This window comes from Stegostoma tigrinum, chromosome 4, assembly GCF_030684315.1.
Source record: "Stegostoma tigrinum isolate sSteTig4 chromosome 4, sSteTig4.hap1, whole genome shotgun sequence".
Taxonomy (NCBI): Eukaryota; Metazoa; Chordata; class Chondrichthyes; order Orectolobiformes; family Stegostomatidae; genus Stegostoma; species Stegostoma tigrinum.
In genome coordinates, this window is record NC_081357.1 from 109,870,112 (window position 1) to 109,886,546 (window position 16,435).

Genomic DNA, 16,435 nt, shown 5'->3' on the forward strand with positions numbered 1-16,435 from the left:
ATGCTTTATCTACACTTCACTCAATCCAGTCTACTGTATTGATTGCTCACAATGTGGTCTCCTCTACATTGGGGAAACAAATCGCTGTCTGGGTGGTCGCTTCACAGAACACCCATGTTCTGCCTGAAAAAAAGAACTCTGAGCTTCCAGTTGCTTGCCACTTCAACACATCACCCTATTCCCTGCCAACATTTCTGTCTCAGGCTTGCTGCTGTGCTCCAGCGAAACTCAGCACGAGTTGGAAGGACAGCACCTCATTTTCCACTTGGGAACCCAAGGGCCTTCTGGACTTAATCTCAAGTTCAACAATTTTAGGGCTTGAACACCTTTCCCCATGCTTCTCCCACTTAACACACCAGGCCTTGTCATTACATGGGCTGCTACCACAAAATACCCATTGTTCGCCACTAAGTGTCCTCATCAACAGCTATTCATTCCTTCAAACTGAACTTTAGTCTCTCCTTTCTCTGTCCAACCATTTTTCTCTCTCTTTTGGCTCTATCTCCACCCATTGTTTACTCTCCTCTCTCCCCCACCCCAACTTCTGTACAAAAGGCATCATTTTCTGAGCTACAATCAGTTCTGATGAAGGGTGACTGCACCTGAAATGTTAACTCTGATTTCTCTTCGTAGATGCTGCCAGGCCTGCTGAGATTTTCCACCAATTTCTGCTTTTGTTTCAGATTTCCAACAGCTGCAGTTCTTTCAGTTTTTTGTCCAGGTTCACCAGAACATTGCCGAGGATGGAGCAATTGAGCTACGCCCAGAGCAATTGACTAATTGAGATAGACTTGGATTGTTTTATTTAGAGCAGGGAAAGCTGATTGAGGTGTATAATATGAGGGAAATGGACTGTGTGGATAGAGAATAGCTGTTCCCCTGGGTTGATAGTTCAGTCATAAGGGAAATTGTTTTAGGGTAAGGCACAGGAGATTCAGAGGGGGCTTAAGGAAAAATAAAATTCTTTCTGAGGTTGATGTGAATCTGGAAGGTCCTGCCAGGGAGGGTACGGAGGCTGGAAAACTTACAACCTTTAAAATGCATTTGGGTGAACACTTGAAATATCATAATTTTCAAAAATATGGGAGAAATGCAGCAAATTGAGATTAGTGCACCTTTAGTGATAGTTATTGTCAGTGCTAGCTCAATAGACCAAAGGGTCTTTTCTGCAATGGCAATGACTCTATGTCCTAGCTGCTTTTTTCAATAGGAGTAAATAATTCACCTCTCCGTTTTTTTGTCTGCAACCCTGCGAAACTCTTGAATTCAGAAAATTAACCAATTTCCCTTTGAAGCTCCCTGTTGAATGTACCACTCATCTTAAACCAGTTCTCTGGTTCTTTATCCTTCTGTTATTGTGAAGGGTTTGTCTTCTTGAAGACTAGTGGTCTCCTCCTCACAGTTCACATCACATCCAAATTTTGAAGTCATGCCCTCTGTACACAAAGCAAAGTCATTGGTATAGATTAAGAAAAGTGGTGGATCGAATTCTCCACCATTTATCTTGCTCAAGACAAAAAAAACCCCACTTTTTTTAACGTTACTCAGTCAACTCTACATCTATACTTGCATTTTCTCTTTAAATCCATGGCTATAGTTTCGTTTACAAACCTGCCGTGTGGTACGTTAACATGCTGCTGAATCATACATTTCCTTTAGCAAATTAGTGGTTTTCTTTCATTTTTCCATTATTGTCTCAGTGACTGTTAATTTGTCACAGATCAGTATTTCTAAAAGCTCTTCCATCACTGAAGAAGGACCTGTAATTACTGAATTTCTCTTTATATTTGTAAATACCTCTATTTTTAACATGACTTTGGAAGTGATATTCCTCCTTTGTGAATACATATGGAAACTGTTTAGTTTTGACCTCAGAAATGCATCTGGCACTGTATGTAAATCTACTTTGCTGGCTATTAATCTCGTCCTCATCTTCTTTTACCTCTCCTTTGCTATCTGTATGCCTACTGAACATTTTTGGATTTAGTTTTGTTATCTGTTAAAATCTTCTCACACTGTCTCATTGCTTCCTGACTTTTTTCTTTCACTGCTGTTCTGAGCATTTCATTTTCAGCCATGTTTTCATTTTTTACTATCACTCTGACATCTGCTGTGTGCAACTGTTCTCAGCTTCATCTCACTCTTTTGGTAGAATTTCCACAATCTTTGTTTTCGTCAAGTGGATTACACATGCCTGGTCTGCCATGATTCAGTGACTTTGCTCAGTGTAATCTTCTCCTCTTCACCTCCTTAATTATACAAGTAGGCTCTTAGATGCCTTTCTCACAAAATCATGCGACTGAAGAGACACAAATGCTGGGATCGTCTGCCATTCCAATGGCTGGTGCCTTATTTAAAGCCAAGCTGCATCCTGCACTTCAGACTCTACAATCAAGGAGCTGCCCTTCACACTGGTACTTGGACTGCTATCACAGCAGACACAGTCAAGAAGAAATGAAAGCTTATTTTACACTTCACAGAAAAAGACCTGGAAGGTTCAATGAACAGTGTGATGGAGAAGAGATTAGTCCATTTTCCTGCGGACCATTGCCACAGGAGAATATACTACTGCACCTGCCCCCAACCTGGACCCAAGTTACACCCTGGGCGAGTGGTGTGTCTGAGCCGAAGCAGGCCACTCAATCATATCGGAAGTTGGTCAATGGTGCTCTGTAAAGGGGAAAGGTTTTCCTTCCTTGCATGTCCTCAGTGATCAAAGAAGACTCAAGTTCCTTTGTTCCCTGGCTTAATTTGAGCATATCCAAGAGGAATTGCACACTTCCATTTATCGGTTATACAGGGCTATAGCAATACTATACCCTACCTTCCAGGGCTGTTACCTTTATCGATTTTATATGACATCATATTTTACTCTGTTCCAATTCATTATACCTACATTGATACATTCTTCTTGTTCCATATAAGATATTAACTCCATACTTGTGAGATCTTGTAACTTCTTTGTGTCAGCTGGTCTTGTTCAGTTCTAGCAGCTTGTATGCGAACCCTTTTTGAACTTACTTGTATTTTTCCCCTTTAAACTGCATGAGGGTGAGTGCCACCATGTTCTCTCTACTACCATAGGGGGCACCACTCACTTTAGTTCTGCCACTGGGCATGCCTCTCATCGTGGCCTGTCGTCTGTAACTCTGCTTATTGTTTACATCATGCCCACTCAATGGTTCTCACCCACCTCAAACTTGCAAATTACTAATCTCCTTGATCCCTGCATTTCCAACTCACTCAGTGGGGATACCAAAATCTCTCCTAAATCTGAATTACCAATAGAGTCCTTTCCATCCACTTCCATCACATTCAATGCCCTTCTTTTGTCTCTTTGCAGGAAAAGTACGTCCAGTCCTTGGACTGATGTCGCCACAGCTCCCTAAATGTTCTGCCTCTAATTCCAGCTCAAGTTGCATTTGACCTACAGGACTAACCCTGGCCAAGCCACTGGACTAGAATTAGAGGAACTCCTTGACTGTCAGTTTTGATTCCCTCTACACTCCACCAAGGGGGACTCCGCTTTGACTTTCATACTTTGCAAGTTGCTTGGAGAACCTGTAGAGTGTGTGTGTGTACGCTGTGTAAATAGCTGGCACTAAGTGTGACATTGATATAACATAATGCTGTACACACTAACATGGCTACCCTCTTGAGCATGCACTGGTCCCATTTTGAAAAGCTGCCTGCTTCTGTTTCTGTACTTTGACTGAACCCAAACTACTTCTGCTTTAAATGTAGCCCATTGCTTTACTCTCACTTTGCCTCCAATCTTTGGTTTGATTCAACTGTCCAGATCTTCTGCTTCTGCACAGAAATTGGACCTCCACCAATAAGTTGTTGTTTTAGATTGTCCTTTGTCCTCCTCCCAACATAAACTTTATGACACGACAAGCATAAAATCCCTGACTGACACTTCATCCACTTTACCCACCTCATGCCCTAGAACTGATCCACTAAAGCCTTGTTCCTCATTGCCATGTTAATGATATCAGTCACTCCCCCTTCAGGGACTGGTAAATTCTGTGAGTTAGTTTATGTAGAGCATAAAGCATATGAACAGTTATGATGCAAGACATCTGGTTTCTATATGTGAAGCTTACAAATTCAAAGCAGTCTTATTACCGAGCAGGGTCACAATAATGTACACAAGGAGCAACTGGAGCCCTTAATAGTGAAGCTTTGGTAAGACATGACTAGGAAATCAAAAGTTTTGATATTTTTACTGAACCTCCCATAATAGTGTTCTTCTTGATGCAACAAATTGGCACAGTGATGTCTCGGAGCAATGGGTATTGATGTCTACATGGCACATGTACTTAATGCAAAACATTTGCATATCTGCCAGTGAGAGACCACCCACCTTCAGTGTTTCTGCACATAATGAGCAACAGCTCACTGATGCAGAACACTATAAAATGCCATCAGGCATTTTGAGCTGCAGCATATGATTAATATAGGCATTGACCACAAGGTGCTTTAACATCCCATTACAGTTATGTATGTGAGTACGTTCCCTCATACTTACCAAGCTTAATAACTCCTCCTGAGCATGTCTAACCAGTTATGCCAGAGCGTGCATGAGGTGAGCAGTTAGTTGTTGTGAAATAAAAGAGACATTTGATTTGAAGTATTTATGGGATCATTTCTGATGTGATATGTCTGTGTAAAAAATCATTTCAAATGAGAAAGATTTCCCCAACTTCATATGTTGATGGAGGTAGGGTTTTAAGATGTTAAACGCAGAAACTAATGAGTAAGTGCAGGCGAGAATTTAAAAACAATTTAATTTTTGGTTGGGATCACAATCCAGTTCCACCATGCCCGTCTTGTGGTAAGGCACATTTGGATGCCAGCAACAAATCAACTGAGTCAGTGATTTAATTACTACACCTAAATAGGTAGCTGTTGATGCAATTAACGTCCCGAGGAAGTTATAGTGAGATGTATACAAACTAGTTTTAAGTTTGCACCAAATTTATCATGTGCAGCCCAGGTTTCCCATTGATTAGGTAACACACCAAGGAAAAGGAGGCAAAATAAGTTAACCATTAGTGATAGCTATTTAAACTTGCAATTGTCTCAGTGGAATTAATTGTGACTGGTCCTGTTTCCTCGGACTAATATTTGGCAGCAGATCCAGCTTTTCACAAATTCAAAGAGAACAGCAGGTGGGAGAACAGATGTGTTTGACAACATCAAAAGGGGAGGAACACCATCATAGCCAGCACAGTGATGGCCTGATATTGTGGGATCAGCATGTGAACACAATGAAGATTCATGGGAGAGAAGTGCATAATAGAATGATGCAGGGAACAAGGGCCAAACAGGCAGATTTTACATACAAATGCTCTGTTTCCTTAGCCTCTCCAAACTGCAGCACTGAGCTCATTATGTTAGGTAGTGGTAGATATCAGCAGTATTCAAGATGAAGACCTGTTCCCAGTTGGAAGCATTAACAGTGGCTGTGAAACTGACAGTTATAATCAACTACTTTTTCCCAAATTTTACCTGAGTGCCCAGAGAAATATCTCAGGGTCTCCCAGTCAGCTGCACATCAGACCAGTAGGTAGGTTACTGATTATTTGTTTTGTTAGGCTTGGAAATTATGTAAATATATGCTATGGTGAAATTTCCAATCCAACTGAGTGGGCACTTATTTTTTGACTGGATTCAGGGTGTGACACACACGACGATCCAAACAATACCAAATTTACCAGTTATTTTCAGAAACAAAGGATATTTGTCTGTAGATGCAGAGCTGATGGCAACTCCCCCAAAAGAGGACAGGCAACTTTAGGTAACTAACATGAGACGTTCACCCTGCAATGCTCTGACATCCCAGAACTTTGCAGGTGGCAGACTTTGGGGTTGGTTCAGGGAGACAAAAAAAAACACTCCTCAAACAAAAAATTCAGATGGGCCTGGTCCGGTGAGCTCCACCTGAAACAACCTCATAAAACCAGCAAGGATAAGTGTAACTTTCATCCCTGGGTAGCAGTTCTCTGTCACAAAGAACAAAGAACCTTACAGCACAAGAACAGGCCATTTAGCTCGCCAAGACTGTGCCAACACATGATGTGTTTCTAAACTAAAAACCTTTCGCCTCTACACGGTCCATTTCCCTCTAATCCCTGCCCATTTATATATCTGCCAACATGCCACTTAAATGTTGTGATTGTATCTGCCTCCTCCGCCTCCTCTAGCGGCACGTTCCAGGCACTTATCACCCTTTGTGTAAAAACTTGCCTGTTACGCCTCCTTTAACTTTCACCCTCTCACCTTAAAACTACGTCTCTCAGTAACCAACATTCCATCTTGGGGAAAAGAATTCACTATCCATTCTATTCATGCCTCTCTTAATTTTGCCAGCCTGTAACAGATTGCCTCTCTACTTTCGATGTTCAAGTGAAAACAAACTGAGTTTGACCAATCTCTCCTCATAGCTAATAGCCACTAAAGTGGGTAACACATGGTAAACCTTTTCTGTCTCCTCTCCAAAGCCTCCAAATCCTTCTGGTAGTGTGGCAACCAAAACACTACACAATATTCCAAATGCGGCCTTGTCAAAGCTCTATACAGCGGCAACATGACTCGCCAATTTTTAGACTCTGTGCCCTGACCAACCAATGAAGGCAAACATGCCATAGGCCTTTTTAACTACCTTATCCAGTTGTGCTGCCACTTCCAGGGAACAGTGGACCTGTATGCCTAGATCCCTCTGTATGTCGATGCTTCTAAAGGTTCTGCTATTTATTATATACTTCTGTCCTCATTAGATCTTCCAAAATGCAGCACCTCACATTTGCCCAGATTAAATTCCATCTGCCATTTTTCCACCTTAGTTTCCATCTTATCTATATTCTGCAGTATCCTGTGGCAATCTTCCTCACTATCCTTAGTTTCCCTGACATTTGAGTTGACCCCAAACTTACTAATCAAGCCACCTGCATTCTCCTCCAACTCATTTATATATATTAGAAACAATAGCATCACAGAACCGATTCCTTCAGAGAACTACTGGGTCACACATCTTCAATCTGAAAAATACCCTTCCGCTCGCACTGACTGTCTTCTGTGATGAAGCCAGTTCTGTAGCCTGCTTACCAGCTCAATGTGGATCCCATGTGACATCACCTTCTGTATCAGCCTGCTAAGAGGAACCTTGTCAAAGGCCTTGCTAAAGTTCAAGTAGACAATATCCACCACTCTATCGGCACCAATCATTTTTGTCACTTCATCAAAAACTTCAAACAAGTTGTGAGGCACAACCTTCCCCTCATAAAGCCATGTTACCTGTCATTAATAAGCCTGTGTTTTCCCAAGCGTGAATAAATTCTGCCCCCAAGAATATTCTCCAAAAAAGTCCCTACCATTGATATAAATCTCACAGCTTGTAATTTCCCAGATTCACTTTATTCCCTTCTTAAACAAAGAAACAGAGTTTGCTGTTTTCACTCCTCTGGGGCCTCTCCTGTGACTAAACAGAATACAGAGGCTTTTTACCAGGCATCAGCAATTTCGTCCCTCACTTCCCTCAGTACTCTGTAATAGATCCCATTAGGTCCTGGGAACTGTCGATCTAGTACTTTTCAATAGGTCCAACACTTCTTCCTTTTTTATATTGTCGTGTCCAAGAATATCAACATACCTCTCATTAGACTCACTATCCACCATGTCCTTCTGTTTTATGAATACTGATATGAAGTACTCATTGAGGACTTCACCCACATTGTCTAGCTCCATGCATAAATTTCCTCCTTTGTCCTTGAGTAGCCTTTCCCTAGTTTGCCTCCTTCTCCTTATAAATGAATAAAAAAATCTTAGGACTATCATTAATCCTGTTAGCCAAGGTCATTTCATGGTCCCTCTTAGCTCCTTGTTTAAGTTCTGTCCTGCTTCCTTTATGTTCCTTGAAGGGTCTGTCAGTCTTCAGTTTCCTAAGCCTTCAAGTTTTTTTTTATGCTACTTTTTTTTCTTTCTGACTAAGCTTTCAATTTCTCTTATCATCTAAGGTTCTCAAATCTTACCCCCTTATCCTTCACTTTCACAGGAACATGCTGATGCTTAACTCGAATTGCCCTCGGGCAACTGTCTGTGTGGAGTTTGCACATTCTCCTCATGTCAGCGTGGGTTTCCTCTGGGCGCTCCAGTTACCTTCCACTGTCCAAAGATGTGCGGGTTAGGTGGATTGGCCATGCTAAATTGCCCATAGTGTTCAGGGAGGTGTGGATTAGCTGGGTTATAGGGGGATTGGTCTAGGTGGCATGCTCTGAGGTTCAGTGTGGACTTGTTGGGCCAACCAGCATGTTTCCACACTGGAGGGATTCTATATCTAATCAAATAGCATTTGAAATATTCCCATGTGTCAGATATGGATTTACCCTCACACAATCGTATCCAATCTACAATCCCCAGTTCTTGCCTAATATTATGATAGTTAGCCTTCGTCTAATTTGGTACTTTCACCCAAGGACTGCTTTTATCCTCATCTATAAGTAACTTCAAACATATAAATTATGGTCACTGTTCCCAAAGTGCACCTCTGTTGAAACTTACGTCACTTGGCTGGACTCATTCCTCAATACCAGTTCTAGATGGCCCCTTCCTTAGTTTGGCTATTTATATGTTGCTCCAAGAAACCCTTATGGATGCACCGAACGAATTCCAACCCATTCAAGCCCCTGGTACTAAGGGAGTCCAAGCCAATATATGGGAAGTTAAAATCACTCATGGCAATACCCTATTGTCTTCAATATTTTTCAATAATATGGCCACATATCTGTTCCTCTATCACTCACTGGCTGTTAGCAGGCCTGTAGCACAATCCCATCAAGCTGCTTGCACTTCTCCGAATCCTGAGTTCTACCTATGTGACGTCGCTGAATGTGTCCTCCAAGTGTCCTCCCTCAGTACAGTCATAACATTCTCTTTAATCAGTAACACACTTACCCCACCTTTTCTACATTCTTATTTTGCCTGAAACATCTAAATCCTGTAACGTTTAGCTGCCAGTCCTGTCCCTTTCAAAACCAAATCTTTGTAACACCTACAACGTCATAATTATCTGTAGTAATTCAAGCTCTAAGTTCATCTGCATTTCCTGTCACACATTTTGTGTTAAAAAAAATACTTCCGACCACTAGTCCTACAGTGTTCAGTAACTTTTCCATGTCTGTTCTTCCTCTTAGCCTTACTAGCTTTAGCCTCTAATTCCTCCTTGGTCATTTCATTTGCTTACCAACTGTTCTGCTTCCCACCCCCCTGCCCCACTAGTTTAAATTAGTTTAGAACATGAGTGTTTGCTAACACTGTGAATTGTCGTAACCAGACAGGGGGTAATTATAGCTAACAAGGTGCAGAGCTGGATGAACACAGCAAGCAAAGCAGCATCATAGGAGCAGGAAAGCTTGACGTTTTGGGCCTAGACTCTTCTTCAGAAATTATATTTTTGAATGACCTCTTTTTAGTTGCAAAATCAAAAAACAGTGTTCAGTAAAATAATACATCTCAGTTCTAAACTCAGACTAACAATGGGCAGTTACTGTGTTCTATTTCATTAAAGCAATACTGCATTGTAGATGAACAATAAAACATTTGATGTATGGTTTAGATGGACTGTGTGTAAAAAGGGTTGGTCTATCACTCCTATAATTTGACGGTTAATAGATCTGAGCTGTGAAGAACTGTAAGAGCCTCGATTTGCTCCCTGGACTTCATTATATTTGCTGATCTTAATTAGAATAGGAGTAAAAGCTCTATTGTCAGCTCAATAATCCCACATGATGGGAGGATATTCAGGCAATATGCTGAAAAATGTAGGTCCATGTTGGGTGAGGACTGCACTTATATTTGGTTATGATAGACACCCATGCCATTCAATCAGCTTAGTTAAGAAGCCCAATGATAATCGTTGATCAGATTCGTAAATGAGAATTGACCTGATTGGAATATGTCAGTGCAGGCAAATGTGTGGAAAGTCGATGACAGAAAAGAGTAAGAAAATTGGGTAATAAAAGTTGAGCTTTTTGGACTGAGAAATGTGAGCACTTAACCATGAGTCCACTGCCAAGCAATAGTGTTAATCATTTTAAGGGCAGTGAACAGATGTTTCAATTCTTTAATATTCTGTTTTCGGTCCTTGCATAATATAATTTAAATCAAACAATCAAGCATTGAAAGAATTCTCATAATAACAATAAGCGAAGTTGCACTCTGTGGAATTTAATTTTGCTTTATTTGAACAAGGCTCATTGATTTACAATTCACTTTCATATTGAGTTCGTTTTTTAATGTAATGTAGGAAATAGTTCCTGGAAGCAAATCCTTTGTGTACAGTTTAAAGTTCTATCAAACTTCTTGCCTTATTAATTAATAAGTGTTATAAAGTCTAGTTGCAGCAGATTTAATACTGTTTGAAGAAATGCAGGATTCAACTTCAGCCTAATTTTGTGTTAATGTCAATCCTAGCAAATCTTCATGCTTCCTTCATTCTATCAGTACAATGGCTGGATCTTCAGACACTAAAATAGATTTCCATAGTCCTAAGGCCAAGCGGCAGGCATACAATAGGTTACTCTGTTTTTACATACCAAGTTGAAATGTAACATCGCTTGACAATTCGTCATGTTCATTAACTTCTTCGGTTAACAGTAGCTTGAATGTATCTATAATTTATACATTTTCTGGATTTATTCAATTACTTCTGTTCAGCAATTGGTAGAAGAAGCTGGGTGGGGTGGCAGTAACTTTGATGTCATAGATTAACAATCTAAAAGCCCAAGCTAATGTTCTGAGAAGACTCGCTCAAATTCCACCACTAGTTTGTGTACTAAACAAATTTATTTTCTGACAGGTCCGAGATATAACGAATAAAATTCTACGCACATCTGTTCAGACCAATATGACCGAAGATCATCTATATTCACACATCTTGGTTGAGTGGGGTCAATACATTGCCCATGATTTTGCATTCACACCTCAAAGCATCAGTCAAGCTGCTTTTGTGGGAGGAGTGGACTGTGGGAACACATGCCAGAATCTCAATCCCTGTTTTCCAATAAAGGTATTTCTACAATTTTAACTTTACACTCCATTAGATTTTAGACAACTGTGGGAAAATATTGGAATGCTAATTTTTTTTGATCAGTTTAGAATTCAACACGGATCCAGTCTAAGCATTTCACAGGATCAATCTTTGATGGTCTCTTTCTGTACAACAAATAAGCTTGATGAAAATGTGCAGAATAACATTTACTTGGTGTTATAGAATCATTTCGAGTCTGCCCTTCTCCAATGATTGCTGACCTCAATGTCTCTATACAGTGCAACCTACTGGTATAATTGGAGAGGTGAAATAAATAATTTACACCATGATGAATACAAACTCATTTAGAAAATCCTCTGTTACTTATTTCCAATGGTATTTCTAGTCATATTTCTCACTTTCTGGTTAACTTAAAGATGTTCACGTACTATTTATATAAGACAATGTTTTCATCACAATTGTGAGTATTAAATTGAATTGTGGTTGGTTCGTCATCAAGATGATTCCAGGTGTAAGAAAGTATGTGCAAAGAATTCAGATTCTGGAATATTTTAATAATATTAGAGGTGATTTGATTGATATGTGTAACATTATAAAGGGTTTGTTTTATGGAGAAAGGCTTCCCTCTGTGTGGGAAGTGCAGAGTCTGTCATCATTAAGTGTGACTATCTTTACCACAATGGATATTTATTACAGCAGCAGTACTAATGTTTCAAACATTTGAAGCAGAGGAATATACAGGCAAATCCGGTAAGATAATAGGGTTACTTTTGGATTGTTCCAGCTAAAAGTGAGCACTGTCCTAAAGGATAAATGGCCTCCTTCTCATACTCATAGAGCCATAGAGTCATACAGCACAGAAACAGACCCTTCAGTCCAATCAATCCATGGCGACCATGCTCCAAAACTAAAGTAGCCCCATCTGCTTGCACTTGGCCCATAACCCTCCAAACCTTCCCTCTTCATGAACTTATCCAAATGTCTTTTAAACGTTGTAACTGTTCCTGCATCGACCACATCTTCTGGCAGTTCATTCCAAACACGAAGCACTCCCTATGTAAAAAAATTGTCCCTCCTGCCTTTTTAAAATTTTTCTCCTCTCACCTTAAAAATATGCCCCCTTGTTAATTATTGTAGAAGATAAAAGATCTAAAATGTGATCATTACATATAGTCGCACAGCATATAGTGCTACAACTTTGATTTATTGACTGGAAGCCAAAAGATAGTGTTAATACATTTAACCTTGCTGCATTTTAATAAACAGGCACTTCAAAATGATCCCCATTCCAAAATTAATGAATGCATCACATTCTATCGCTCGTCACCATCGTGTGGAACAGGAGATCAACAAACGCTCTTTGAGGCTCTGTCAAATCTAAACTCTCGGCAACAGATTAATGCAGTAACTTCTTTTATCGATGCTTCAACTGTCTATGGGAGCACTGCAGCTCATGCAACAAGGCTACGGGATCATTCAAGTAAGAAGGGCCTCCTTCTCGCTAATAAAAGATACAAAGATGGCAATCAAGAACTGTTGCCTTTTATAGATCAGGTGCCATCTCCATGTATACAAGCACCTAATAGTACTCACAATGAAAGAATAGAATGTTTTCTGGCAGGTGAAGGTCGAGCAAATGAAGTTCTTACTCTTGCTTCAATGCACACATTGTGGATGCGTGAACATAATCGTTTAGCAAAGGCCCTGCACAGGATGAACTCTCACTGGAATTCAGAAACTATATACCAAGAGACACGTAAAATCATTGGTGCACTCCATCAGGTTGGTTAATTCATTATTTCTACATTTTTCAAATGTTGATATGGAACAGTCCATGGTAGATATTGACCCCAAAATTATGCGATGATTAACATAGGTTTTGGGCAGAAGGCAAGTGAACAGGGCAGAAATTGGAATGCATCCAGTGACTGTCCATCACCTTCCTGTTTAGTCAGGAATTCGGTTTCCGGAAAAACAGAACAGGGGCCTCGCTGCCTGACGTCAAGAAAAGACCAGATGGCATCAGCAACCAGCAGGCGGTTTGAACTTGCCTCTAGGCCTGAGCAAACTGAATGATTCCATGAAGTAGTCAAACAGTATAATCCCATAGTGACAGTGGCGTCCACCAAATGAGAGCCATCTCAATAACAGCAGCCACACACAAAAGAAAAGGATAGTGGCGTTCTTAAGGAATAATGCTGCCCTGTTTCCCATCCTTCCTGCTCCCACCCTCCTCACTACAAAAACACTCAGCAAAACACATGCTCTCTCAGATATACTCACAGGCACCCAAGCTGAATTAAAGTGACAATGACGCAGATGGCTACCTGCTGTATTCTAATTGCCTTGGCTCACAAATTTCAACAGAGACAAGAAAATCAATGGGCCGTAAAGGGAATAATGATAGTGGGTTGAGAACCTGGTTTTTCATCCCTGTACTCTGTTACATTTTCAATGTTCAAATTGGATGTTCAGAGAGCAGTCCCTCCATCTTCAACGACTAGCATCCTAAAATCTAGATTTTACCAAATCTGACAAAAGGCACATTCCTGAGAGCTATGATTGTATTTTGGTGAACATGTGTCATGATGCCAATTAAGAAATGGTAAAAAAATTACATTTTAAACTTCTGTTTGGAAAACAAAGAAGAGGTTAATTCAATTTTTGCTCTCTTCTATCTCCAAGCAGAAGTGAGATTAACTTTTAAAATTTATTTTCCCTTTTGAAGCATGCCATGCTATAACTGTCTAATTGCTCTGTTTGTGAGTTTAGAAGTAATTTTTAATGATCTGCAACAAACTTTTTGTCAGGATAGAACATGGGTATGTTTCCCTATACATTCAAATGAAGCTGATAGTTGTCAGAGCAGTCATACAAGTGCACAAAGAAGAGAGAAAAAAAGATGGGAAGGAAAGAGTTTTCAATTAAGAATAATTTAAATCTCAAAGATATGGACATTCATTCGTCTGATTTTTGACTTTGTGCGGAAGGTCACGGTCTAGAGATGGTTCCTTTCCATAGATGTTTGAGTTCAGATGGGTGGAGTTGGTGAGAGTTACAGAATTCCTTTTTGAAGTTTACAAAGGAGTAATGAGAAGAGTTTGTGTCCACTTTCCAATAGATCCAAGGTGTATTTCGGAACTAGGCTATGAAGGAAATATGGAAGAGGAACTCTGGCTGGAGGATGATACAGAGATGTAGGAGAAACAGATCAATGTAGAGATTGGAAATATTGCAGAACAAGAATCCAGTATAGGTCACCTGTAAGGGGAGATATTAAACAGCAGGACATTGTCAAGGACAGGATTGTCAAGAAATGAATGTATTCATTTGCTACATTGCAGCAAAAAAAGTAATAGTTCAGGGTCCCTGTGATAATGTGTAGACTATAGTTTTGTAGGATTTTGAAACACATTTTGTAGATATAGGTCTGAATTTTCGTTTCCAGCTTGGGAGCACGAGAGTTGGAAAAATTGCCAACTCCACAAACCTAAACAGTCAGCTTTTCATTCCAGAGGCATAGGAGTTATTTAGATTTGGGTCCTCCACTCCTAAGACAAGATCAGAGGCAAACACATGAGCGATCCATTGCAGGTGAAGCCTCTTAGAAAGGCCTGGCCTCAGTGATCCTGAACTTTGTCCCAGGTTTAAGCAAAATTAATGTGAGAAACTGCACTCCACCTCTTACCCCTCACACTCCTTTTCCAATCCAACCCCTCAACCAGTTCCCACAGCTCCTGATACTCTAATTGCCTCCTCATAACCCTTAAAACCCCCCGTGTGTCTCCCACACACCACCATTTTTCCTTTCATACTCCACACCACCCCGTTGAGTGTTCCCCAAAGAAAAAATTCAAGATCCAAGCTGAGAAGTAACATAAATTTCCAGGTGGCTACTGCATAAGTTATTTTATGACAAAGATATACTCTAAGTTATAAAAAGCTATTCATTGCATCTTTATTTCTCCAATTTTTTGGGGAAAATTCAGTCCATCACATTCTCTGGTAGTTGTTAGACAGACTAATACAAGCAGATGGGTCTATCAGAAGAAATTGGAGATTGTTTATGAAGAAAAGCAGCAGCCATTATAGTAGATAATTTCCAGTTAACTTGATCGAAGATATTATTACACACTTCTGGAACTGATTGCACTTGTACCAGGACCTCCTGGTTTAGAGGTGGGGATGCATATGCCGCACCACTAGAGGCCTGCCATTGTTGTATTCTGGTTTGTCTGTAGTTCTACCACCTCACAATCAGCCAAGAGCCTCATGCTGGCAGTATGGGAGAAGCAATAAAGTTGTTATAAACATCTCAAAGGAATCAATAACATCTTGGTTTTTAAATTTACTCAATCTTGTGCATTTACCTATTCAGTTTAATCCTTGTTTGTTCCTGAACTCTGATTTTCGAAAGGCAAGGAGATCACGTTGCAACATGTAATATATCCCAAGGAACTGGGGCACCAAGACAACATTCAAGTTCTGTTTTCAAAACTTAGTTCTTATTGAATTATTCTAGATTTTCAAATGATAAAAATACACTCTGGGGCATACAAGATGTAAAACCCACCCACTGGAATAGCCAGTAATGCTGAATATAGAGAAATAGCAATACTTCACATTCATTGTATGACGGATTCACTCTGACGGGAAATATTATTATGATGAGGAATTATTGATAATCTAATATTCCCATACTGTTCTCATGTAACACCAGCTACACCCATTTATAGCTGCTATTAAGGCCCACCTGTTGAAAAGGTGTATCTAAAGCTGCACTGCACCATTTTTATTTTAGCTTTCTTATTGAAAGATGTATAATTTGCTTTGTCAGTGCAACCCTGAGACAAATTACAAACAATGCAGCACAAGACTTCATAGCAGATTCACTGGTTTCCTCATTAATCTCAGAGGGAACTGTTTGTTTCAGCCACTGTGTCACCAAACATTCCCAAAAGCATGAAACACATACCTCAGAATAATTGAGGATAGCTACATCTCTAGACCAGATTCAGCAGTGTCAACCAGCAGTGCCATTTACCACAAGCCACCTCAACTCTCAGAAGAAGGGCTTTCACACAAATTGGCCTTGATTGCAGAGAACCTAATCTTAAGGAAAGAGCAAAAGAGATTTCATGCTTATAACTATTTGCTGATCTCAGGAATCCTGAAAGCACGTCAGAGTTAATGCAATAAAGAAAGTCTCTGTTGAAACTACAGAAATGCAGCAGGCATCAATGGATGGAGGTCACTAACAACAATGAGATGATTGATCAAAGACAGAAAAACTGCAGATCTGCATGCTGCAATGGTATGAAACTGACCTGACAACCAACACAGTAAAAACCTAAGATAGTTTTCAAGCCGACTATCCCTGTTGTT

General features: G+C 40.1%; 1 protein-coding gene across 1 annotated transcript in view; it reads left to right on the top strand.

Moving 5' to 3' along the window:
* tpo (thyroid peroxidase) overlaps window positions 1–16,435 on the top strand; it is an 84,808-nt gene that overhangs the window by 39,612 nt on the left and 28,761 nt on the right. Inside the window, exons 7-8 of the mRNA XM_048531318.2 lie at window positions 10,859–11,068; window positions 12,317–12,832. Coding sequence (XP_048387275.1) covers window positions 10,859–11,068; window positions 12,317–12,832 — 726 coding nt within the window. The remainder of the gene's footprint in view (window positions 1–10,858; window positions 11,069–12,316; window positions 12,833–16,435) is intronic.